General features: G+C 34.3%; 8 protein-coding genes across 8 annotated transcripts; 5 read left to right on the top strand and 3 right to left on the bottom strand.

The window, feature by feature from the left end:
- Positions 1-14: 14 nt before the first annotated feature.
- Positions 15-4,729, bottom strand: smkA (SMEK family protein; the record flags this gene model as incomplete). Its single annotated transcript, XM_020582196.1, has 10 exons — positions 15-298; positions 475-508; positions 580-757; positions 855-1,055; positions 1,132-1,396; positions 1,475-1,552; positions 1,642-1,738; positions 1,824-2,217; positions 4,463-4,538; positions 4,702-4,729. The coding sequence occupies 10 exons, from the start codon at positions 4,727-4,729 to the stop codon at positions 15-17; spliced, it is 1,635 nt and encodes a 544-aa protein (XP_020427499.1).
- A 447-nt stretch (positions 4,730-5,176) lies between these two features.
- Positions 5,177-7,184, top strand: dhx35 (DEAD/DEAH box helicase; the record flags this gene model as incomplete). The annotated part of the gene is made up of 3 exons (XM_020582195.1): positions 5,177-6,074; positions 6,195-6,800; positions 6,892-7,184. 3 exons carry the CDS (start codon positions 5,177-5,179, stop codon positions 7,182-7,184), a joined length of 1,797 nt encoding a protein of 598 aa, XP_020427498.1.
- Positions 7,185-7,298: 114 nt separating this feature from the next.
- Positions 7,299-7,946, bottom strand: PPL_11440 (uncharacterized protein; the record flags this gene model as incomplete). The annotated part of the gene is made up of 2 exons (XM_020582194.1): positions 7,299-7,318; positions 7,499-7,946. The coding sequence occupies 2 exons, from the start codon at positions 7,944-7,946 to the stop codon at positions 7,299-7,301; spliced, it is 468 nt and encodes a 155-aa protein (XP_020427497.1).
- Positions 7,947-8,479: 533 nt separating this feature from the next.
- On the top strand, positions 8,480-10,188 carry PPL_11439 (uncharacterized protein; the record flags this gene model as incomplete). The annotated part of the gene is made up of 2 exons (XM_020582193.1): positions 8,480-9,405; positions 9,708-10,188. 2 exons carry the CDS (start codon positions 8,480-8,482, stop codon positions 10,186-10,188), a joined length of 1,407 nt encoding a protein of 468 aa, XP_020427496.1.
- A 381-nt stretch (positions 10,189-10,569) lies between these two features.
- On the top strand, positions 10,570-15,105 carry set1 (SET domain-containing protein; the record flags this gene model as incomplete). The annotated part of the gene is made up of 3 exons (XM_020582192.1): positions 10,570-13,044; positions 13,130-14,857; positions 14,932-15,105. The coding sequence occupies 3 exons, from the start codon at positions 10,570-10,572 to the stop codon at positions 15,103-15,105; spliced, it is 4,377 nt and encodes a 1,458-aa protein (XP_020427495.1).
- Positions 15,106-15,494: 389 nt separating this feature from the next.
- On the top strand, positions 15,495-17,024 carry PPL_11437 (ankyrin repeat domain-containing protein; the record flags this gene model as incomplete). Its single annotated transcript, XM_020582191.1, has 1 exon — positions 15,495-17,024. The coding sequence occupies one exon, from the start codon at positions 15,495-15,497 to the stop codon at positions 17,022-17,024; it is 1,530 nt and encodes a 509-aa protein (XP_020427494.1).
- Positions 17,025-17,215: 191 nt separating this feature from the next.
- Positions 17,216-18,729, top strand: PPL_11436 (uncharacterized protein; the record flags this gene model as incomplete). Its single annotated transcript, XM_020582190.1, has 4 exons — positions 17,216-17,369; positions 17,456-17,887; positions 17,956-18,338; positions 18,421-18,729. The coding sequence occupies 4 exons, from the start codon at positions 17,216-17,218 to the stop codon at positions 18,727-18,729; spliced, it is 1,278 nt and encodes a 425-aa protein (XP_020427493.1).
- Positions 18,730-18,871: 142 nt separating this feature from the next.
- PPL_11435 (substrate adhesion molecule) lies at positions 18,872-24,592 on the bottom strand (the record flags this gene model as incomplete). The annotated part of the gene is made up of 3 exons (XM_020582189.1): positions 18,872-24,006; positions 24,084-24,365; positions 24,559-24,592. 3 exons carry the CDS (start codon positions 24,590-24,592, stop codon positions 18,872-18,874), a joined length of 5,451 nt encoding a protein of 1,816 aa, XP_020427492.1.
- Positions 24,593-24,822: the final 230 nt, after the last annotated feature.

The following is a 24,822-nucleotide window of genomic DNA, read 5'->3' as shown; positions in this document are numbered from 1 at the left end:
TGTAGGTGATCGACTCAAAGAGCTCGCGGTATCGCTCGACCAGGTGGACAACCAGCGGCTTGATGTTCTCCTTGTAGACAAACTGCAGCAGTTCGATTATCGCTGAATTCAGCAGGTTGTATCGGTTGATGTTCTGTTTGAAGATGGTGATGATCGGGTCGAACAGATTGTCCTGGATCATGTGGTTGTTGTAGAGCTCGTCCTTCATGCTGACCAAGCAACGGAAGAATCGGATTGCGCCCAACACCATGTATCGCTCGTTGCTCGACGTCAGACACAGTATCTTTTGTGCAATGTTCTCGTTGACAATAAAGTGTTTGATTCTAAAAGAGTGATGCTTTATACAATATATTATCAATTCAATCACATTATACAGAACGAACGACTCCAAGTTACTGCTTGGATCGCCTGGAATGATCGGCTCGCCTTCTTTCATTTGGTTCCTGGACAACGGTGATACCAATTCATATATACCTTTTTCATAAAACAATTTGAAAAATTCATTCATCTAAAAATAATATGATTGTTAGTTTTTAATAAATGTGAATATATATTTCTATCTATATCATATCTACTTACTTCTGTGGTATCTGCTTCCAGTAATACTTTAATTATTTCGACAATTTGATTTTTTACACCAATATCATTATCCTTTATAAAACCATTGATAAGTTGCGATAGGAATGTACTGTTTAATGTTATATAATTTCTTAGCATTCTAGTATCATGTGACAATGTTGATAATATTATTTCAGTTCTATAATAATAAATAATAAAATAATAATTGAGAGTTAGATGAATCTTTTTTCTATTTTCCATCATCATTATTAATAATTATAGTTTTATAAACATACGTTGAGATTCTAGTTTGTGCTATATCATCGTCAAGTGTAGTTGAAAGTGTTTTAAATAGATCCAATGAGGAAAGACTGAGAAAAAAGGTTGATTTGTTTTGAATTTGAAGATTCTTTGCAAGTCCACATAGTTCCTGTAAGAAGAGTAATAAATCTCTTCTCTCTGAAGATCCAGATGGACTTTGCTGTATCTGTGTGAATCTATAATATAATATTATTTTAATTAGTTTACTTGGTTGTTTTAATTAATTGTTAATCTAATATAATATAATCTTACATCTTTTGTAAAAATGTAGTATCTTTTTGAATTTGTCCAACAATCTCAGAGTTATTAAAATAGATGATAGAGTTTAACGTTGAAAAAGTAAGATCATCCAAAACTCTTGGTAAAACAACGTCTTTGAGATATTGTACTCTAAAGGTTTGATGAATGGTACTTATTAAAGATTCCGATGAAAATTTAACCACCTCTTTAAAAATAACTTGCTGACTTAGAAATTCTCTGTGTCTAATTCGATTTTGTTCTGAAATTTCTGGGTCATCTAGATGTGATATAAAGTTGAAAATAAATAATTAATAATCTCACGACATGTTTTTTTTATTTATTCAATTTTACTTACATTCTAATACACCCATCATCCTCAATAAATATTCTTCAGAGAGTAATAATTCAAAAATGGATGAATCATTAAACAATACTAAAAAATAAAGTTTCATTTATTAGTTATTTAAATTCCTCAACTTTTACTTTTAATATTTTAATTAAATTTAACAATATTGTACTTACTTAAATTTTTAAATATGGTAAATTGATGATGTAGATTAGGAATATCATTTGATTGTTCTAATTGATCAAACAGTTCCAATAGTTGTTTTAAATAATCCTAAAATATATAAAATAAACGATAACAAAGAAAATGTAAGCTTAAACATGTAAAATAAACAGATCACCGCATTAAAAATACATACATCTCTAACGATAACATTAACGATTCTGTCACGAACAGGCTGTGGCAGACTGGGATCCAAACAATCACGAATCGAATCGAGGTTGGCAGCGTTGACCTCGGGCAGATCGATCAGTTCGACATCGGAATCTCTTCGTTGGTTGAGGATGATAAAGTCCCAGACATCCTGGCAACCAGCAGAGTCCTGGAATGATATTGCCAGGTCTATGTTGGTGTTGGGCTCGGCCCACACGATTAGGGTGTCCTGTTGTCGCTGATAGATCTCGAGGTTATACACCTTGGACTCGAGAATGATCGAACCGTCCTCCTCGGACTTGACCATCAGACAGTGTGATCCCAATGCCTCGATGTAGAGACAATTGACGAATCCCGTGCCTTTATCCTCCCATTTGCCACTGTTGTCGAGCTGATATACTTTCACTCTCTTTCGCAGATCGACCGTAGCCATCTCTGGTTAGTGATAGCGTCGTCGTTTTTTAATATAATTTTTGTTTTGTATTTTTTTTTTTGTTTGATATCTGTGTGTTGTTGTTGTGTTGTGTTTTATGTTGAGTTATTTAGTTTACTTTTTATCTTTTCCCTTTTCTTTTTATTATCCAATTAATATTGATTAGTGATTACTACTAATTAAAACTACTAAATCTACAAAAATATATATATAACCTAAAACTACACTAACTAAAGATTATCTATCTCTACCTATTTTATCCAATCTAAACTAAAAAACAAATTAAACTAAAAAAACTACAATCAAACTGAAATGTTTGCCTATCTATCTATATAATCAATCTATCTCTTTAAAATGAATAATAAAAAAAAAAAGTTAATAAATATGAAAAATATTTAGCCCAACTATAATTATTATTTATAGTGTCATGTACATATATATATGTTATATATATATATATTTATAAAATGCCAATGAACTGAAAATGGTAATATAAAACTGAATTATGGAGATGAAATTGTAGGGGGTTTGTTTTGATAAAAAAAACAACAAAAAAAAACAAAAAAAAAAAAAAAAACAAAAAAAATCATAAATTGTAAAAATAGTCAGGTTATTAAAGTTGTTCCCGGCTGTCAATATCGAAGATGATGACGGGAATTGCTGTCGAACATCGATTCAACTAAATTAAATCGAATCTCTAGAGACAAAAAAAGAAAAGTATTTATTTTTATTTTTAAATTGTTTTTTATTATAAGAAACAACAACAATCAGTGAAAGTAAATGTGGTGTGATTGATTTGAATTAATTGATTGATCGATTTTACAGAAGAAGAAGATGATTTGAATGGTATCATGCAATTTAAATGTTGTTTGAAATTGAGTATTTATTGAAGAGGTGAATGATTGATTGGTTGGTTGATGATCATAATAATAATACTAAAATAAACAACATTGTTTTTTGTTTGTTTTTATTTGTTTACTAACTACAAAAACTAATTATAAAAATATATAAATAAATATATAAAGAATGCGAATGAATTTGAAAGATGATGATGAACAATGTTTAAGGAAATTTGTTGTTTTTGTTTATTTGCACTTAGATGTGATGTGATTTGATTGTGATTTAATACATCATATGATATTAAATCACGTTATTTTATTTAAAATTTTAATTAAAAAAATAAAAAAAAAATAATATGACAACACAACAACACATAAAAAGTAATAATAGAAAAACACCCAACACCTATCTTAATATTATTGTTATTTTTTGATTTATAATAATAATAATAATAAACACAATTAAAATAAAACACAAATTTTTTTTTTTTTTTTAATTAATTATGACCGTTAGTTATATAACTAACTAACTAACTACTATAGTTTTGATATCTTGAATCTAATTGAATTGTTTGTTTGTTTGTTTGAATTATGGTTGAACAGATTGTTGTTGATCAATAACAACAACAACAACAGTTTAAATATCTTTAAGTTTCGTTCACTTTAAAATATCGTCTTGATTGATTTGATTATTGATCGAGATCGATCGATTAATTACTCTTTTCTCTTTATGACTTGATGATGTATTCTAAATTTGTTGATGTCATTCAATTGTGAAACACTGTCGATAATTGATTGGTATTTCAAAATGAGATTGTGATTGCCTTATTAGCATATACTCGCAGTCGATAACTTTAAGTTGTTGCTCTGTGTTGTTGGTACTGTGCACTGCTACTGCTTCGCTGTTGTTGATATTTATAATGTCAAAGGTTGTTGTGGTTGAAAGTAGAAATCAATCATCTGTCGACAAATTTAATCAATGTATTGTATACAAGTTTGCTGATATCTTAATTATTATTATTACTCCACATCTAGATGGGTGTGGAAAGTTAAGAATAACCAATAAAAATAACATAAAAATAAAAAAAAAACAAAAAAAAAAAAACAAAAAAAAAAAATGTCAAATGCAAAATGAATTAATTAAAAGTTATAACATCTATCTATTACTATTACTATTATTCTGTTTGTTTTGTTTAGTTCTGTCTTGTCATGTTCAATATATCTGAATCGATTACTTTACTTTTCTTTACTTTAATATTTATTAGTTTAGTTACTGTCAACTTTCTTTAATCTCTCTCTTTGGTAATAAAAAAATAAAAAAAATGTGAAAAAAAAATAGATTGGAAAACAAACTTGTGTGGATAGGATAGGACAACAGTTGATTGACTGATGCTTTTTCTGATCTGAGCTGATGGTTGTCGATGTCTTTCTATTCTTTTTGTTATTTTTTTTTTTTTTTTTTTAGGTGTTATTTGTTTTTGGGTTAAGTGTTGTTGCTGTTTTTTTTTTTTTTTTTTTTTATTAATTTTCAAATTTCAAATTTGGAGGTAAAAAAAATTAAAAACAAAAAAAAATAAAAATAAAAAACTCACCAGCTAAATTTTTGTAACGGTTTACCATTTTTTTTTTTTTGAACTTCAAAAAATGACCAGACAATTACCATATGATAGTTTAAAGGGTTATCATTACCAGTTACAATTGTAAAACTATTTATTTATAAACAACATATTTCTTTTTGAAGTAATATATTTTCATGATCTTTGCATAGACGTAAAAAATAATTGTGTTTGACAAATGTAGTAATTGTTGGTAGATTATAAGGTTAACAAAATGGGTAATGTTTGGAAAGACAATTGTTCATAAATTGATTGATCAATTAAATTACCAAATTTGGTAAAACCAAGCATTTTTTGATAAAAAAAAAAACAAAAAAAAAAAAAAATAGAAATAAAAATAAAGTTGTAATTCATTCATTACTTTTCTCCAATGTCAAAACTTTTAAAAGACAGACATTGATAACATAAAAATATAATAATGTCGATTTAGTTATATTTTGTTTATAGAATCATGTCAAATCAACAACAACAACAACAAAAACAACAACTATCAGTGTTTGATAGGGAGTTGAGTGATTCCAATAATCTATCTGATTATTTAGTGTATGGAAATGCCTCGAAACAGAAACTATCGATTGCACAACAACGTATAGCGCTGCCTATCTTCCAGTTGCGTCGTCAGATACTCTATCTGCTGGAGACCTACCAGACGTTGGTGGTGGTCGGCCAGACCGGCTGCGGAAAGACAACGCAACTGCCGCAGTACCTAGTGGAGAGTGGCTGGGCAGATGGCGGGCGAATGATAGTCTGCACACAGCCACGTCGTGTCGCGGCAATGAGCGTGGCGACGCGTGTCGCCGAGGAGATGTCGACGCCGCTCGGTGAGCGCGTTGGCTATGCCGTTCGCTTTGAGGAGTCGATCAACGCGCGAACCACCCAAATCAAATACTGCACCGACGGTATGTTGATTCGCGAGATGATGATCGATCCACTCTTGCAACGTTATCCGGTGGTGATGATCGACGAAGCTCACGAACGCACGCTGGCAACCGACGTTCTCATGGGTCTACTAAAGAAGGTGCAACAGCGACGACCCGATCTCAAGATAATAGTGTCGTCCGCCACTCTAGATGCCGAAGATATGTTTAACTTTTTCAACCAGAGGAAACATGCAAACAACGACGTCGACGTCGACAAAGATACGGCAACGATCATCTCAATCGATGGGAGAAACTACCCGGTGGATATTCACTACCTGACGAAACCAACACTGAATTACTTGGAGACGACGGTAACAACGATCGTCGACATTCACAATACACAGCCACCCGGCGACATTCTGGTTTTCCTCACCGGTCAAGAGGAAATCGAGAGAATCAAACATAGTTTGGACGAACGACTGTCATCTGGTAAACGGAGCTACAAGATAGTTCCACTCTATTCGGGACTGCCCATGAATAAACAGATGCGAGTGTTCGAGCCGTTCGATATGCGCGTGCGAAAGATTGTGCTGGCAACCAATATTGCAGAGACTTCGATTACTATCGATGGAATCAGCTATGTTGTCGACAGTGGATTCGTAAAGATAAAGACGTACAACGGACACTCGGGACTCGAGTCGTTGGTGGTTGTGCCGACGAGTCAGGCGTCGGCCAACCAGCGGGCAGGTCGTGCCGGTCGTAACAAGCCGGGCAAGTGCTACCGTCTCTACACACAGGACGACTACACGAAGCTGCTGGAACAGCAGACCCGACCAGAGATACAGCGATCGAGTCTAACCGCGTTGGTTCTACAGTTGAAGTCACTGGGTATCGATAATGTGCTGAACTTTGACTTTGTATCGCCACCGCCACTCGAAGCGATGACTCGCGCACTCGAGATACTCTATGCGTTGGGTGCGCTCGATGACGACGCGCGACTCACCACACCGATAGGACATATCATGTCAGAGTTCCCTGTGGATCCGCAATTCGCGCGAATGATCATAGCAAGCGCTGACTATGGTTGTAGCGAGGAGATTGTTAGTATCACAGCGATGCTTAGCATTCAAGGTCTATTCGTAAATCAAAACAATCATAGTAGTCAACGTCATCAATTCACAGTTAAAGAAGGTGATCATCTAACTTTATTAAATAGTAAGTAAATAGTTATAAAATATATATATATTTAGTTTGAACAAAGTAAAAATATATTAACAAACTTTAACGATAATAATAATAACAATAGTTTATAATCAATTCATTAAAAGAAAATCAGATTCGAATTGGTGTCATGAACATCAATTGAATTACAAGGCAATGTTGAGAGCTATACAAGTTCGGAAACAACTGGTTGCCTACACAAAGAAATATGGTATAAAGTTGGTATCTTGTATTTTGAATAGTAAGAATATCGATGTGACAGTACCCATTAGGAAATCGATTGTCACTGGATTCTTTACGAATGCTGCACATCTTCAATCCGATGGTTCATATCAAACAATAAAAGATAAACATGTAAGAAAAAGAAATAATAATTAATATATTTAAATAATTATTATACTAATATAAATGATAACTGTTTTATTTTTAGAATCTATGGATACACCCAACTTCAGTTTTAAGTACAATTAATTCACCGGAATGGATTGTTTTTCATGATGTAACAGTTACCACTAAAGAATTTATGAAGGAACTGACTGTTATCGAACCAAGTTGGTTATATGAAATAGCACCACATTATTATAGCTTTAAAAAATAATAAATACATATATCTATTTTATTTATTTATATATAAAATTGAAAAAAAAAGACAAGAAAAAGAAAGAAAAGTTAAACCCTATAGTTGAAATTACCTTTTAAAGATGGTAAAAGAATAGGGTGAGCATGAGAAATTGGTTGTTTTTGTTTTTGTTGTTGTTGTTGTTGTTGTTGTATATTCCATGTACAACTATCTAATTCATTATAAATAAATTGTGGATTTACATTATTGTTATAATGAGGTTGATTATTATTATTATCTTTTATAAAGTTTGAAATATCACCGTGTTGATCTTCTTTATTGCTTTCAAAAATTATTGGTTCCATAATGAATTGACTATTTCTCGGTGGATAATTAATTGGAAAGCATTCTAGTTGCTCGGTCTCGTTTTCATCATCATTCAGCGTGGTTGATATCTCAAAGAAAGAACTACATTCCGAATGATTCGATATCTCCTCGAATGAATCTATTTCATTTTCATCTATTTCGTCTACTTCATCATCAAAATATTCCAAGTGTTGAGTGCTCGTTATTAAATACATAATAAAAAATATATATTTTATAATCTAAACAAATTATAATTATTTAAAGTAAACTAACTATTTATTTATATTCTATTTTTCTTTAAAGAAACAAAAGAATTTCTAATTCAATTTGATCATTCACAATGATAAACTTATACAAACTTACTTATACCACTCTCCACGCACTCTTATTCCCATGATTATAATAGCTAGTGGTATGGAGTGCACTTGTATTTATATTTTTAAAGTATACTTTTAAATTTTTGATAAACTCGTTACTATCAAACTTATACTATGATTATTCATGTATTATTATTAAATTAAATAATGAGTGTGTGAAGATAAATCTGTACCCCATAAATGCACTATTTGATATGATTGCAAGAGTGATCACATATGATTTAGAAAACATGGGTTTTACTTTTGAAAAAACAACACACCTCATCTGAGGTTCCCAAAATTTTATAAAAATATTTTAAAAATTCATTTAGAGAGAACGAAAGCAGCAGTTATTATTTATCGTAGTAATTAATTAGTATATATAGACAGATATGAGTAATAATAATCAACAACAACAACAACAAGAGGAATTGTATAATGAAATATATGGTAATTTTAAAAATGAAAAATTAAATAATAATAGTAATAATAATAGACAAAATTATAATGATCAATTTTATAAAGATAGAAATAATCAAAATCATGAAGGTAATAATAATTCTATAGATAATAGTAGTAATAATAATAATAATGGAAATGGATATAAGCCATATAGACAACATGAACAAAGACATCAACAAAGAAGAGAAAATCAAAGACATAATCCATATAATGGTGGAGGAGGAGGAGGAAGAGGTGGAGGTCATCACCACCAACATCATAATCAACAACATGGTATAGTTGGACAAATCGGTGGACAATATAATGATAGATTCAATAACCAGCAATACGGTCAAGTAAACAAGTCGATCTATGAACATTACAACAATCGTTCCAATACCAGTAGGAACGATCGTCAAGCCAGTAAGATCATCAAGATGCGATCGATCAACAACTGGATCAAGTCGATTCTCATTCAGAAACATAGTCGTATTGGTGATCGTGTCTTGGATATCTGTGGTGGCAAACTGGGTGACCTCCAAAAATGGATGAAACAATCGATTGGTCGGCTCTTCGTAGCTGACATCGCGCTCGATTCACTGCGACATGGAATGGGTCGTCTAAACGACGAGATAGCAAAGCAACAACAGCCGATTACATTCGATTCCACCTTTGTTTGTTGTGATTGTTTCTCGCCAAAGCTACTGGAATCACTGCCACCTGCCACTTCAAAAGTCGATCTTGTCAGTTGCCAGTTTGCACTGCACTACTCATTCCGTTCCGAAGAGTCGGCACGTCAACTTCTCCACAATGTCACATCGCTACTAGAAGAAGGTGGATACTTTATAGGTACTATTCCAGATGCATGTTACATAGTGTAAGTTAAAACAACCCATATATTTTCGTCATTACCATAAGTGCAGTGTTGCCGTCGTCTCTCACCAAAGTTGGAATGTCGATTAATTACCAACTATCTATAGAACTCAAACTACAAATAATCATAATTTATAGTTATTTGTTTTGTTGTTTGGAGACGACATTATCAACTGACTTCCGTGTGTGGAAGTTGACGGCAACTAATTTTTTTTTGGTCATCACTATTTTCATTTAAAATTTAATACAAATAACACTAATTTTTCGTTGAAAACATAAACTATATATATATATATATATATATAGTAAGAATTGTAGAGATAGTAAATCAAATAGAATCGGTAATGAATTATATAGTATAAAGTTCAAGTCGTTGAAAGCAGACAATGAGAATGAGATTGATGTCAAAAAGTTTGGATGTGCTTATGATTTCTTCTTGGAGGATGCAATCGATGGTTTAGAAGAGTATTTGGTACATATGGATATCTTGGTGGAGTTGGCATCGCAATATCATTTGGAATTGGTTTCAGACGAAGACTTTCATAGTTTCATTAGGAGAGAAATCTATGCGAAACCCGAAAACACAGAGCTCTTTCAGCGTATGAATCGATCACAATCAATTTCACAAGAGGAATGGGATGCACTTTCCATTTATCGACTTTTCGCATTTAAGAAACGTACAACAACAACAACAACAACATCTGATGAAAACACAAAAAATAGACCAACACCACAACCAAAGAAATTGCAACCTTACAAAGAATCTGATATCATAATAAATCTATAACCATACAGAGTGGTGTAAAACAAACAAACTGTCGCCCTTTTTGCTCAAGTTATTTTTATTCATTTAGTTTTTAAATTTTTAAAATTTGGCAAAAAATTCAAAAAATTTAAAAAAATTAAAAAAAAAAAAAACAAAATGAAATGAAAGGAGGGAAATTGATAAACATACATGCCCATCCAATTCATTCTATTTACAAATTGTTAATCAAATTTAAATAGATATATATTAGTTTATGTTTGTTTTAACTTTTTATTTATAAATTCAGTTTGTTTTTTGTTTTGTTTTTATTTTTTTTTTTAAAAAAACACAAACTTCTTAAAAAATTTTTTTTTTAAAAAAAAGATAATATAGTTTGTTAGTTGTTATATTTTATTATATAACATGGAAGATGGTGAATTAGATTTAAATCCTGTACAGAAAAGGGATAGAGATAGATATTTGGCTTTCGAAAGAGAAAGAGAGAGAGAACGTGAAAGAGAAAGAGAGAGAGACAGAAGAACTAATGGCAGTCATCTTGATAATAGAAGGTTTTCAAAAGAGATAAGAAGTAGATCAAGGTCTAGATCACCTCCACCAGCAACTCCACCAACAGCAACAACGACAACGACACCAAGTCTAAAACCAACAGCAGTACCACCAATAGCCCCGACAACACCTACAACACCAACACATCCACCTAAACAAGTAGTTGCACAGCCATTACTAAACAATAAAAGATTGTCATCACCACCAAGATCAGCTATTGTAACACCTACACCAACAACATCATCTTCATCTTTGCCTACAACAACAACAACACCAACACCAACTAAAAGAAATACTAATAATACAAATACAACAACAACTACGAAATCATCGAGATCAAGATCACCTTCACCTTCACCTTTATCTTCTTCTTCTTCTTCTTCTAATACTTCAAATTTCAGGAAATCACCACCTCCACAACAAACACAAAGAAGAACTTCAATACCATCAACTACAAATACATCATCATTATCATCATCAAGAAATAATAGTAATAGTAATAATAATAATAATAATAATAATAGTAGTCCAATTAATAATGAATCGGAATCAATAACAACAACAACAACAGTACCAAAAACATTACCAAAATCTATAGTAATTTCAGGTGAAGAACAAAAGGAAAAGTTGATAAAGCAATCACTGAAACCAAAGTTTGAATATGAACCAAACTTACCACCATTTCCTATTAGATCGCGTGCAGCTTGCGATTGGATTGTTCTGGGTGAGGGTGCTCTCGGGAGTGGCGAACGTCAATACCGTGTCAATGGTTATGTCACTGAGAGTGACGCAGTCGACAACATCTACTCAGAGTTTATCGATCCGAGAGAGTATCATCCGTACAGTCTATTCAACACACCACCCAACACTCTCACATCATCATCATCATCATCATCGCTGATAACACCACTAACACTACCATCGATTCCATCGGCACCACTCTCAACAGTGGATCTACCGATTCCCATATTCATCAGTGACAAGAATACACAGGTCATTCAAATACCGAGAACCATACATCTCTCAGGACTGCCGGCTACCGTCGACGAGAAGGTGATTCGCGACAACTTCCAACGCTATGGAACCATCGACAGGATAAAGATATACTACCTGCAGGTCAATAACAACAGCAGCAGCAAAGTTAGCTCTGGTATTGCCAGTGTTAGCTTCAACGAGATGTCGAGTGCACTCAATTCTATAAAGCAATTCAGTGAGAATCCAGTGATACACGGCAGTCGCATAAGAATCAATCTCGATCCACTCGGACACCTCTCTCAATCACTGTTTGACTCGATGTTGTCCAAGAAACCGGCAACCACATCTCGACAACTCATCAAAGATCTTGGTATCTCTGAATACGGATCGGTTGCAATCAACCTGAACAACTCCTATTCCAACGCACCGGTTGGTGAGTGGATGACTCAGTTTGGACTGTCGCGAATTCAAGCATTGAAACAAAGTGTATCAAACAGTAGCAGCAGTAACAGCAATATTAATTTATCAAATAGCTCAACAACAACATCACCAACTTCATCGACAACAACAACTCCAACTTCTTCTTCTTCTTCATCAACATCGACATTGTCACAATTATCAACAACAGCACCAACATCAGCAACAGCAGTATCTACACCAAACATTTCTTCAGAGAAAGAAATACCACCAACCTCAGCAGGATCAACAGGTCAAGATTATTATCAAATGGATTACTTTGACAATCATTATGACTCTAAACAACAGCTACAACAACCTCCTCATCTACCAACAACTTCACATCCACATTCAATCCCACCTCATCATCATATGGGATTGGTATCTCCACCACTTGTACCGAAAACACCTTTGATTCCACTACCAACCAATCCAGCGCTGCTCACCAAGAGTCAACAGTTTCACCTGCACCAAATGCATCAACATCACTATCACAATCATCAACATCATCTTCACCATCTACACATGGAGCAGCCATACGACCCATTGCATCCAACAGATTCATCGAGATCACCAATTCCCGAAGACTATCCAGAGTATTTCCCACCACCTCTTAGTTTACGAGCGGGAGCAGCACCACCACCACATCTATTACAACAACCACCACTTCCAATGTTCAAACCGAAACCAAGATTCGGTCGACAAACACCATTCTCTGTACAGATACCATTCAGTCCAGCACTGCCTCGAGACAAACGACAACGTGACAAACTCTATAAACTTTTCAGGCCATTCGATCCTTTCAATGTTTACTACGACGATGTCTATTGGTATGTCGATTTTCGTAACAAAGAACTTAGAGATGGTGCAATCGCTAAAAATAATGGAACTTTTTATGAAGTAAGTTAATAATGTTAATCATTCATTCAACGTTCAGATTATTCATATACCAAAATAATTTTAGAATTGCAAATTGAATATTCAGATAAGACCACTTGATAGTGAAAATATAGAATTTGATCAAATGCCACAACAACCACCTATTGTACCACCACAACAACCACATCCATCACCATCTTTACAACCAAAACAACAACAACAACAACAACAACAACCATCTGTACAACCACAACAACCAAAGATTGATAATATTATTGTTAAAGATGAAAAGAAAGAAAAAATTGTTGATAAAGTTATGGATGATATATCGAATGATAGCAGTAAGCAACTAAAGATATCATCAACTTCACCTGTACAACAGCAGCAACAGCAACAACAACAACAACAACAACAACCAATTGTAGATAGAAAGAAATTATTATTGGAGAACTCAGAGTTCCTAAGGGATCTTTGTCAGAAGTTAGTGTGTGACGAGTTGATTTCGATTGCTGCTGTCGATGCTCAGAAAGTGATTGTGGAGGCAGAGATTGCCGCTGCCATCAAAGCAATAGAGATACAGCAACAGAGCAGAGAAAAGATTGACATTCTTGGTGAAAACGATGAGCTGACCGAACAGCAGCTACAACAACAACAGCTGCTATCATCATCGGGTGCATCGATTTCACGTGACTTTGCCAACTCGTCAGACAACACACTGTTCTCATCGATGTCTGCGGAAACGAGCGGAGTTAAAAAGTCGATTGACTTTGGATCTTTGCCATCGTTCAAGAAACATTCAAATAAGTACGATAAGCATGAAGAGGAGGAAGGACAATTTATAGATCATGGTGATAGTGATAGCGACCAAGAGATATCATCTTCGAGATCAAGAAGAAATCGTGATAGACGTAGTAGTGGACATAAATCCAAACAACAACAACAACAACAATCCACAGCCGTTAAGAAAGAAAAGTCATCAAGTAGCAGATCAAGAAGAAATAGACAATCATCAACAGATCAATTGGAACTATCTTCACCTGTACATGCCAATGATGATTCCGAGGAATCAATGTCCGAGTCGGATTTGTATGGATTGGAGGTGGTGGAAGAACGAAAGAAACGTCAACAACAAGAGTTGAAAAAGAAGAAAAAGATATCTACCTCTAGAGCTGAACGTGAGAGTAAGAACAAATCGTCAAGGTCAACAAAGAAACAACAACAACAGCAACAACAACAACAACTTCAAGACGATGCAATTATGGCACAACTCGCTCCCGATGAAGAAGATGCATACTTTATGGATTATGTTATCAACCAGGCTGGAGGAGAAGACGAATTGACACCGGAGCAAGCACAACAACAAGCAGAGGAGGAAGAAGATGAACTATTAAGTCAACTGCCTGTCAATCCATCTGGTTCCGCAAGAACAGAACCATACTCAAAGTATAGCGAGAAAAAGAAAAAGCTGCAATCGACTACCGTACGAAGAACTACTGCCGGCATCGATCTGGATCTGTCGAGATCGGCCAGAAGCAGTCGTTACGAGAGCAGAATGGGTGGCGACATCGTACTGACCTCGAGAAAGAAGAAGATCAAATTCTCAAGATCTGCCATTCACGACTGGGGTTTGTTTGCATTGGAACCGATCACCGCAAAAGATATGGTTATCGAATATATCGGTGAAGTCATCCGTCAAAAGGTTGCAGACGAGCGTGAGAAACGTTACACCAAGAAAGGTATCGGTAGCAGCTACCTCTTTAGAATCGACGACGACACCATTATCGATGCTACATTCAAAGGAAATCTTGCAAGATTCATCAATCACTGTTGTGATGTAAGTGTTAACTAAATTAATAGATTCGATCGAAGGTCCAACATGTTTACTAACTATTCTATTAACAACAACAGCCAAATTGTATTGCAAAAATCATTCAAACTGGAAATCAGAAAAAGATTGTAATCTATGCAAAGAGAGATATCATGATCGGTGAGGAAATAACATATGACTATAAGTTCCCTATTGAAGATGTTAAGATTCCATGTCTCTGTAAATCAGCTAAATGTAGAGGTACATTGAACTAATAAAACTAATGATGTTGTCTATAAAAAAAAAGTCTTTGTTTGGATTATTCCTTTTTTTTTTTTTTTCAAGCTTTGTGCACAACTTTTTCTAAGAAAAATAAATATCTATGATGAAAAAGAGTCTGTTTCATTTTAAAGTTAAATTTTACATGTAACAGATAATAGTGATTGCATAGGATGTGTGTTTTATTTATAAATCTACCTATAATATTATTAAAAAGGTAACAAATCAATTAGATGATAAAAAGAATAAGTTCACCATCTCGCGATAACATATTTTATGGTTTTATTGGAAAAAATATTTGAGAAAAATAAATGATTGTTTCTCTCATCGTGATGATACTATTTTATTGATATAATTTAAATTTTATATTTGTTCACCTTTAATAATGGATAAACAAATATTCTTAAAAATATTTAAGAATATATATTTATGTAAATATATATTTAGATATGTTAATGAAGACTATCTTTATAGATTCAGTGTAACAGCTGCACGATATAATAATTTCAGTATTTTACAATGGTTACACAATAGAAAAGAAAAAAGAGAGGATGTATCTTTGAAGAAAGGAAATGACTGGATTAAAAGATACAGAGAAAAGGCAGAGATCTATATCTATAGTCCAATGTATTGGGCTATCCGCAATGGTAATCAACAGATGCTCACATGGTTACATGAGAACCGTACTGAAGCAGTCACTTATCATTGTTACAAGAAGTCATTCAGCCAGGATAGTGAGATATTAAGATGGTTATTGGTCAACCGACAGAAAGATATTCGTAAGCTCAATATAGTCAGTATAATGGCTCCACTTTTCGATGTCAACGATCACGTCAATCTAGAATGGGTGCTGAAAAACATGGAGTTCACAATGTCAGAGTTGTCGAGGATGGAAACCTATTTGTATCCATTTCTAGAGAGTGCCAGTGAATCGGTTGCAATCTTCGAACAACACTTGTCAATGAAAAGACCGACCAGTTTCAACTTGAGCGTGGAGGAGAGACAAGACGTTTTGAGATTCTTGAATAAGGGCAGGAGGAACAAGAGTAAAGCAATGAACAGCGCTGCGACTGAAGGTAATCTTACAGCGCTGAAATGGTTGCACCAAAATAAGAGTGGATATCGCACATCCACTTTGGCTATGAACGGTGCAGCTGCCAACGGACATTTCGATTGTGTGATTTGGTTGCATTCCAATAGGAGTGAAGGTTGCACTTTGAAATCGATGAACAAAGCTGCTGGCAACGGCCACTCTGAAATTGTGAAATGGTTGCATTCCAATAGGACTGAAGGATGCTCAAGGATTGCAATGAACAAAGCTGCAGAGAATGGGCACCTGGAAATTTTGATATGGCTTCACGAACATAGGACTGAAGGTTTTTCAGCGAGAGCAATTAATGGCGCTTCCTCCAACGGCCATTTATCTGTTTTGAAATGGTTCCATGAGAATATAAATCATAACGTAATGCAAGGTTTCTCTGCAAAGACAATGGACAAAGCAATTAGAAACAATCATTTTGAAGTTGTCAAATGGTTACATGAAAATAGAACGGAAGGCTGTACAGAGGCTGGAGTTGAACTAGCAGCAAAACTAAAAGACATGTCTATATTATGGTGGCTCCACAAGAATATGGATATACCATTCACCGAAAAAGTCTTGAGAAACGGAATTAAATCACATCAGCGAACAAAGGTAAAATGGCTCTACGAAAATAGAAGCGAATTCCAGACAATAGAATCTATCAAAATTATTTTTGAACATCTTTTCAACAAAGATTCCAGCAATAATGTACAATGGATGGTTGAAAATATTTCTTTTTCAAAGGATAGATTAGAGTCCATCAAAAAGGAATTGTTTTCAAAGTATCCAAACGCAACAAATTCTATTATTGTTTTCGAAAATTTATTAAAATAAATAATAATACTTTATTATCTCTTTTAAATCTTCAGATTGGGCATTTAGTTAACTTGTGTGAAGTGTCACAGAAAAATGATCAAAAAAAAAAAGCCCATTTCCAAAAATAATATCCAGATTTTTAATATCTGATCAGTATTCCTATTTTATTTTATTTTAATAATAATAAATTTCATTTTGAAAGAGATAAAATGGCAACAGATTTCAAATCTATAATAGCACAAGGATCATCACAATTGTTGAGCATATTAGCAACTGGTACATCTAAACAATTTTTGATTAATAGAATTTCGAACATATCATGGTTTGATTATTTCTTTTTTGCTTATGGTCTATATGAAAGTGGTAATTTATCTTTATATTATAAAATATAGATTAATATATATTCATTCCTTCACTAATATGTTTATTTTTAATTATATATTTAATAGTTGGTTTTCTAAAAGATAAACCTCAACCAAAGACAGACATCAAGGGATGGATGACCTATGAAGAATCACATCAACTATTAATGGATCTGCTAGATGATGCTTCAGCACCAAAGAATGAAATCGATGGTACCAAGTTGTCATCGCTCTACTATAGCAATGAAAGAGTTCAATTATTCATTAATTTGATTCAAGATATACCAGAGTATAGAAAGTTGTTCCAATTGCCAGAGATCTACAATAAAGTGGTCTACTGCATAGCCAACATCGATGAATTGATCAGAGAGAAATCACTCCAAGCTTCACAAGGAAAATCAATTCCACTTTACGCTGTCTATTTCTATATGGATATGCACAAGTGTCCTACAGATATCCTAAAACTTCTCAATCTAAGAGAATCTCTAACAAGAATATTTTCATTTTTAACAGAAGATTGTAAGTTGACTACTATATCGTATGCTATAAAAGTCTAATATTTATAATACCATATCTTCTTTTTTTAGATAAAAATGCACCTATTGAAGTTATTAGAAATGTAGTATCACTCGGTACCAATCCAAAGGTAACTTTTGGTGTTCGTAGAATGTGTACTATTATACTTTCTAGATTCGCACTTTCCAAAAGCAATATACAAACCATTATCGATGCCAATGGTCTTCCTCTCATTCAGTTCTATGTTACCTGTCTCTATCCAGGAAGAGAGGATGAGATATCATCTATAAATGCTCTAGCCTCTGCAGCACCATACTCATCGATCCCATTCAATCCAGTAGATAACAATCAAATCATTACACGTCGAGTATTATTAGGACACAAGTTGCGATCTTTATTCTTCACTTTATTAAGTCCAGCAACTATTTTATTATACAATTATAAACGTTCAGGTGTAAGTTGTTTCAAAGCGCTTTATTGTAAATTCAAAGATTAAGACTTGAAGACTAATTATTATCTTTATTTTTATATTTTAGAATTTAAATCAATCATTGGCAACCACTGGATTATATTTAATCATTAATAACTTCTATAAATACCCAACAACGAGATTTGTGTCATTGTGTTTATCTCTATTATATATTCCAACTTGGAAAGAGAACACTATGGTATATGATATCTATGATATCTTGCAAGATAAAGTACACTGGGTAATGCTTCAAGGTCATAATCCGGTTCAGTATACTGAAAACGATTTCGATCGAATTATACCTTCTACAGATATGATGCTTAACTTTAATATAAACAAAATGAAATCCAAAATTAGACACAACAAAGAAGAATAAAACAACAGCAACTTTGTTAAACACATTGGATGAAATAAGAAAAGGTTAAAATAAATCAATACAAAATTACTAGCAATATCATTAGATTTAATTTTCCAAAAAATACTAAAGTTAATATTTATTTATTACAATTATCCACACTTTAAGCATGATTATTATCATAGAGTGGGTTAAAACCAGAATTGGGTGATTCTTTGTATAATGGATTCGTTGAAACAGAACCCTCGCTGAATGGAGACTCTCCAAAGAAGGAATCGGTTGGAGGTGCTCTCGATTTCAAAATACGCCATACTCCAAGCGCGATCAAAGCTGCTGCTACGGCTGCTGCTGCGATTGCTGCTGAGAGAATGACGGTGTTACTCTTCTTACCACCTCCGCTTTGTGAGGGTGACACTATGATAGCAATGGTCTTGCTATCGCTTAGAATATATTGACTTCTATTCATTGCGTTGTAACCTAGATCGTTGACGTAGACAATCAATTGGTAGGATCCAGTATTGTTGAGTGTTAGTGATAGTGTATTTAAATACATGTTGAGCACTGGGTTGGTGTCGAGACAGGTAATTTGATTGCTAGAGATGTTGCATGCAGATGGCGAGGCAAATGGCATTACAATTGAACCGTTTTGGGTGAGTTGATTTGTTGATGATTCTTGTAGGGATAGGGTGAATGTGATGTTGTTCTTATCGGAGTCTGGATCGAAAACTGTGATGTTGCTAAGTGAAATGGGGATGCTGACTGTTGTATTGTATTGAAGTTGGTTGACATTGACTACCGGTGGGATATTAATACGGATGACCGACATGAATAATCTCTCAGATTGTGTCATATTCAAAGGATCGGTACCAATCAGAGTGAATTGTGAAAGTTTCAAACCGGAACGACCTTTGGTTGGGATATAAACAACTCTCCAAAGATTATCATTGGCAGAGCGTTTGATTTCAGTATTAAAAGTTAGAATTGAACCACATCCATTCTCTACACTTGAATCATATTGGCAAACGACACCACCAGTTGTCAAACCACTTCCAAATGTTGATTTTAGCTCTGTCCATGGATGATCATCTGAAGTAACATTGAATGTAATGATACTCGATGTATTTACATGTAATTCGACATTGTTATTAATTATTGGGAGAACTGTTCCGTTGAATGTGTATGTTAATGGAACTAAACGTGGTGCTCTAAAGACATGGATTACATCGATATAGATTGTATAGATTTCAGATGAATATCTTTGTTTGATTGCGAATTGGAAACTATCGACATTGACTCCATAGGTATTGTTTGGTGGCATATAGTAAAGTACATAGCTTTGTTCATCTAATACCAATCCAGTCGAGGAAATATTGATTTGAGAGTTACCGTTTTTGAAATAATAGAGTTGTCCATTTCCAGTGAAACTTGTGATATTCATTACGTATCTATCACCCTCTGGTGCAGTTGCTTTAATTGGAATTGTAAGCTTGACATTCTCGTGAGTGGTAAGATTTCTTTCACCAATGAACATTGGAATTGGATTGACTGATATATCAATTGGGTAGGTGATTGAACCGATAGAGTGTTTGTTGATGACAAAATATGAGAATGATTCAAGTGGTCCTTTTCCACCGATGGAATTGAGATCGGATTCATCTTTGTTTGGTGAGTAGGTGAATGAATTGGATTTAAATATTTGATCGGTTGAATTGATTGTTAATCCACTTGCATCAAATAATACACCAAACTTTGGAAGTGAAGAGAATTGATATTTAACATTTGCGGAATCTTGGCAATCATTTCCAACCAATGTGAAAGAAACTTGTTGATTCTGAATGGTTACCAACGATTTACCCTCTCCAGTTGGTTTTGTTGGAATACTCTCGGAATTTACTCTTCCAACAATACTTGAACAGAGAACATCACAAGCCTGGATCTCATAGGTTTCATCATAGTTTTCATAGCCATTAACACTTGGATGATATTGGAGTGGCTTGGTTGGATCGATTAATGATGGTGTAGTAATTGGTTGTCCATCAGAGAATAGAGTTCCAATAGTTGGTGGATGGATTACAGTAACTCTTAAATTGGTCATTGGATTGATGTTGTTGATAGTCAATGAAATGTTGACGGATTGTGGTGAACTTGGACAAGTGTTGCTTGTTACTATTTGAGATGGATTGATTGAGATCACTGGTGCATAGTCAACTTTGGTAACATTGATAGCCACTGTGACTGGACTGGATGGCAGACCAGAATCATCTTTAACATAGTAACTAAATTGATCTTCTCCAAAGTAGTTGGAAACTGGCTTGTATGTGAATGAAAATGGTGTTGGTAAAACCGATGGAATAGTGTTTCCATTGCTTCTCAATATGGTTCCATGTTGTGGAGAACTAAGGAATGAAATTTTGAAACCTCCGGCATAACTTGGTTGTTGTGGGTGACTACCATTCAAAACAAACACTGAGGTAACACTGTTCTGGGCGACTGTCAACTGAGCAATTTGTTGGGCAACAGGTGGATATGGTGAAATAATTCCATTAACTAAAATTGAAACTGAAGTGGAAGCTGATAGTCCAGAGCTATCATCAACTCCTATGGTGAAACTTGTATCAGCATAGTTTTCATTGGCCGATTGATAGGAAATGGTAGAGGAAATAGTTGTTGATTGTGAAGTCATTGTGTATGTGCCAAGTGTGTAAGAATTTCCGGTAATAGGAACATTATTGGAATCATAGAATGTTCCTTTAGTCAATTGGATGGAATACAATGAAATAACAACGACTTCATTTGGATCTGGATCCGAAACAGTGAATGGAATGTACAATCTTGAATCTGGTCTCATAATTTGATTGGTATTGATGTTAATGGTTGGAATGACTGCTTTTCTAACGATTTGGATATTGATTGAACATTGGGAGGTTAATTTGGTATCGGTAACATACACTTGGATGGATACAGTGGTGCTGGGTGCGCTTTGTATTGGAACGAATTGGAAGTAGGTATTGTTTGGATATTGAAGACCTTCATCGACTGGAATATTACCCGGAGCAAATATACTACCGATGGTACTAAGCAATGATAAACCCTTGAAGGAAATGGTAACAACGTCAGAATTCAAATCGACAGATTGAATTGGGAAGAGATATTCGGTGTATTGATCGGTTTTAATTGTAGTGGAGTTACAAACTGGAGCAACATTTACATATGTAATGGTAAAGTTTACCAATCCGTCAACGGATGCACATCCATCGTCTACGGTGTAGGTTAATTGATCCACACCATATGAGAAATGATTTGGAACATAATTGAAGAGGTTGGATTGGACGGATGGTAGTTGATAGAGAATACCAGAGAATACTTGCGAACCATTCATAAATAAAACTCCTTGGGTTGGAATTGTATTGAATTTAATGAGTAGAATATTTCCGTCTTCATCGGAAGCAGGGATGTTGAAGACAACATTGGAATTCTCGAGCAATGTTAAATTGGACGATGTGGTGACTGGTGCATGGTTATAGTGAATCTGGACAGATTGAGAACCGAATCCAACAACGTTGAGAGTGGCAGTTTGTACTCTAGTTGGATTTTGTGGTTGGACATAGCTGAAGGTAGTCTCAAAATATTCGTTGGTAATTCGATTTGGACCATTGGAAATATAGATAATGTCACCTGAAACGGTAGTTTGTGGAACGGTCTTCATTGGCTTGATAATATTCGACAACATTTTAGAATACCAGAATAAATCGGTTGTTAACCAAGCCGATGACATACCAAGGTCTGGTGTTAACCAAAAGTAGGAATTAACTGTACTCATACAATAGACACCCAAGAGGATATTGTGTTTTGCCAACAAAACTTGGAGCTTTGGAATCAAAGTAAAGTCGGTCGGTGTAATATCATTGTCGGTTACCAATATCATGATTCTGACGGATCCAGTGGCAGACCATTGAACATTGGAAATGGCTTGACTCAAAGCTTGGTATTGGAAGTTGGCTTGTGGAGCACCAACTTTGAATTCCAAAAGTTGGATTTCGTCCCAAATCGATGGTTTTAGCAGTGCTTTCAATTGGAATGTGTTTGGCTGGCCGACACTATCGGAATAATATCCCAATCCATACTTTATATTTTCAAATCCAGCGTTGATTTCAAAATCACGATAGGCACTTTGGAATTTCAGGTATTTAGAATTGATGGAAGAAGCTGAGGAAACATCGACAACGAAATAGATGTCGGTAGGGGCAGTGGCCAAAGATGATATATTCAATCCAACTTTAACAGGAGAATTGGTGTCTTTGTTTAAGTATATTTGGGCGATTGATGGCTGTACCAATTTACTTGGTGAATTGATCTGGTTTACTATGTAACTTGGAGCGGTTGGATCGCATCTCTGTGACAAACTGGAATTGCAAGTTTCACCCATCCAACCTTGATCACAAATACAAGCACCGTCACCATTGATCCCACTGTTGACAGTTCCGTGTTCACATGGAGGATTTGGCTTACAATAGGGACCATAGTATCCATTGTCACATTCAGTGCAGCTCGGACCAGCCCATCCAGTGTTACAAATACATCCGCCATTCACAGTGTCGGGGACACCATTTCCACAGGTTGGAATACGAATTTCAATGTAGAAGGAATAGACACCTTGTGCCAATTGATTGCCATCACTATCTACCAAACCAAGTGAAATTACAAAAACACCAACCTGTGAGGAAGTGGGTGTCCAACTAAGTATGATAGTTCCGACATTGGTTGGATTGTCGACTTGTTGTCCAACTACCATTCCCTCTGGAACATTTCCAATTGAAATGGTGACTGACGATGTTGTTTTGAATGCTTTTCCAACGATGGTGAATGTGGATGCTGTGGTGGCATTAATGGCAACTACCTTGTTCTCATCGGGTGTGGGTGCAATAAAAACTGGTGGTTTTGGCAAATTGGCAGGTGGCATAGTAGAATTCACTAGGAAATCGATTACAACCGATGAAATGAAATTACTGTCGACATACTTGCTAATCTTGAACTGTGCCGACCACATTCCGGTTTGAGTGGCATTGAAAGAAACCAGTCCATTGGTTGAAATTGACATACCGGTTGGCTGAACACCCCTCATCAGATCATAGGAAGCCAACTCAAAAGCGAATTGAGCACGTGGTGTCAGATCGGCAACTGGAACTTGCCATTGCTTGAGAATGCCAACATAGGAATTCATAATTGGCAACAAACCGGATGCTGGTGAAGATCCACCGTTTGCTGATAAAGCAATTTCAGTACCAACATTCCAATCACCTGGTTAAAAAATAAAAATAAATAATAATATTAGAAATCAATTAAAAAAATATAGAAAATAATAATTAATTACTTACCATCTGCATTATTTGCTAAATTTGATAAACGTGCATTATCATAGTAATTTACATATCTAGTTCCATTATTTGGGAAGGTTTGATATAAAATCATCTCTGCGGTGACCCAATCGGTGGCCTTCTCGACGTTATTTACAATAAAGTTTGTATATATTGATTTAAGAGAGCAACTACTTCCGCATGATACGAATTTATCAAAGGATTCATAAATGGTGATATATCCATAGCTGAGTGTCGAATTAACACTGGGAGTTGGGTAGAAAAAAGATGCTCTGAATGCAACTTTTATAGAAAATTGATAATACAATGGATCTGTTGGTGATGTTGACCATGTTATTGATCCATATCTAAAATGAGATCCTAAAATAAAATAATAAATTAATTATTAAATATAATTATTTTTTATATACAATATTAAAAAAAAAAAACAAACCATTGGAATAATTAACAAAGTTAAAAAATATAAATATAATACATAAAAGCTGTATATGCTTTAAATAATTTGACATTTTATTTATTTATTTAAATTTGCAAATTAGAGGCAAAAAAAATAATAAATGAATTTTGGTTTCAAGTTGTATGATATTATAATATGGGGAATTGAAATCACTCAATCAATTATTACGTAATTAAATTATTTAAAAGAAAAAAAACAAAACAGTTGTTGGTTGTTACCAATATTTAAAAAAATATCTTAATTTAAATTGTAGTTGCTCCGATAAAAATTAATCCTTGACAT

This window comes from Heterostelium album, assembly GCF_000004825.1.
Source record: "Heterostelium album PN500 unplaced genomic scaffold PPL_scaffold13, whole genome shotgun sequence".
In the NCBI taxonomy this organism is placed as follows: domain Eukaryota; phylum Evosea; class Eumycetozoa; order Acytosteliales; family Acytosteliaceae; genus Heterostelium; species Heterostelium album.
Note: the sequence above shows the minus strand (reverse complement) of the source record. Positions and strands in the feature narration are given on the sequence as shown.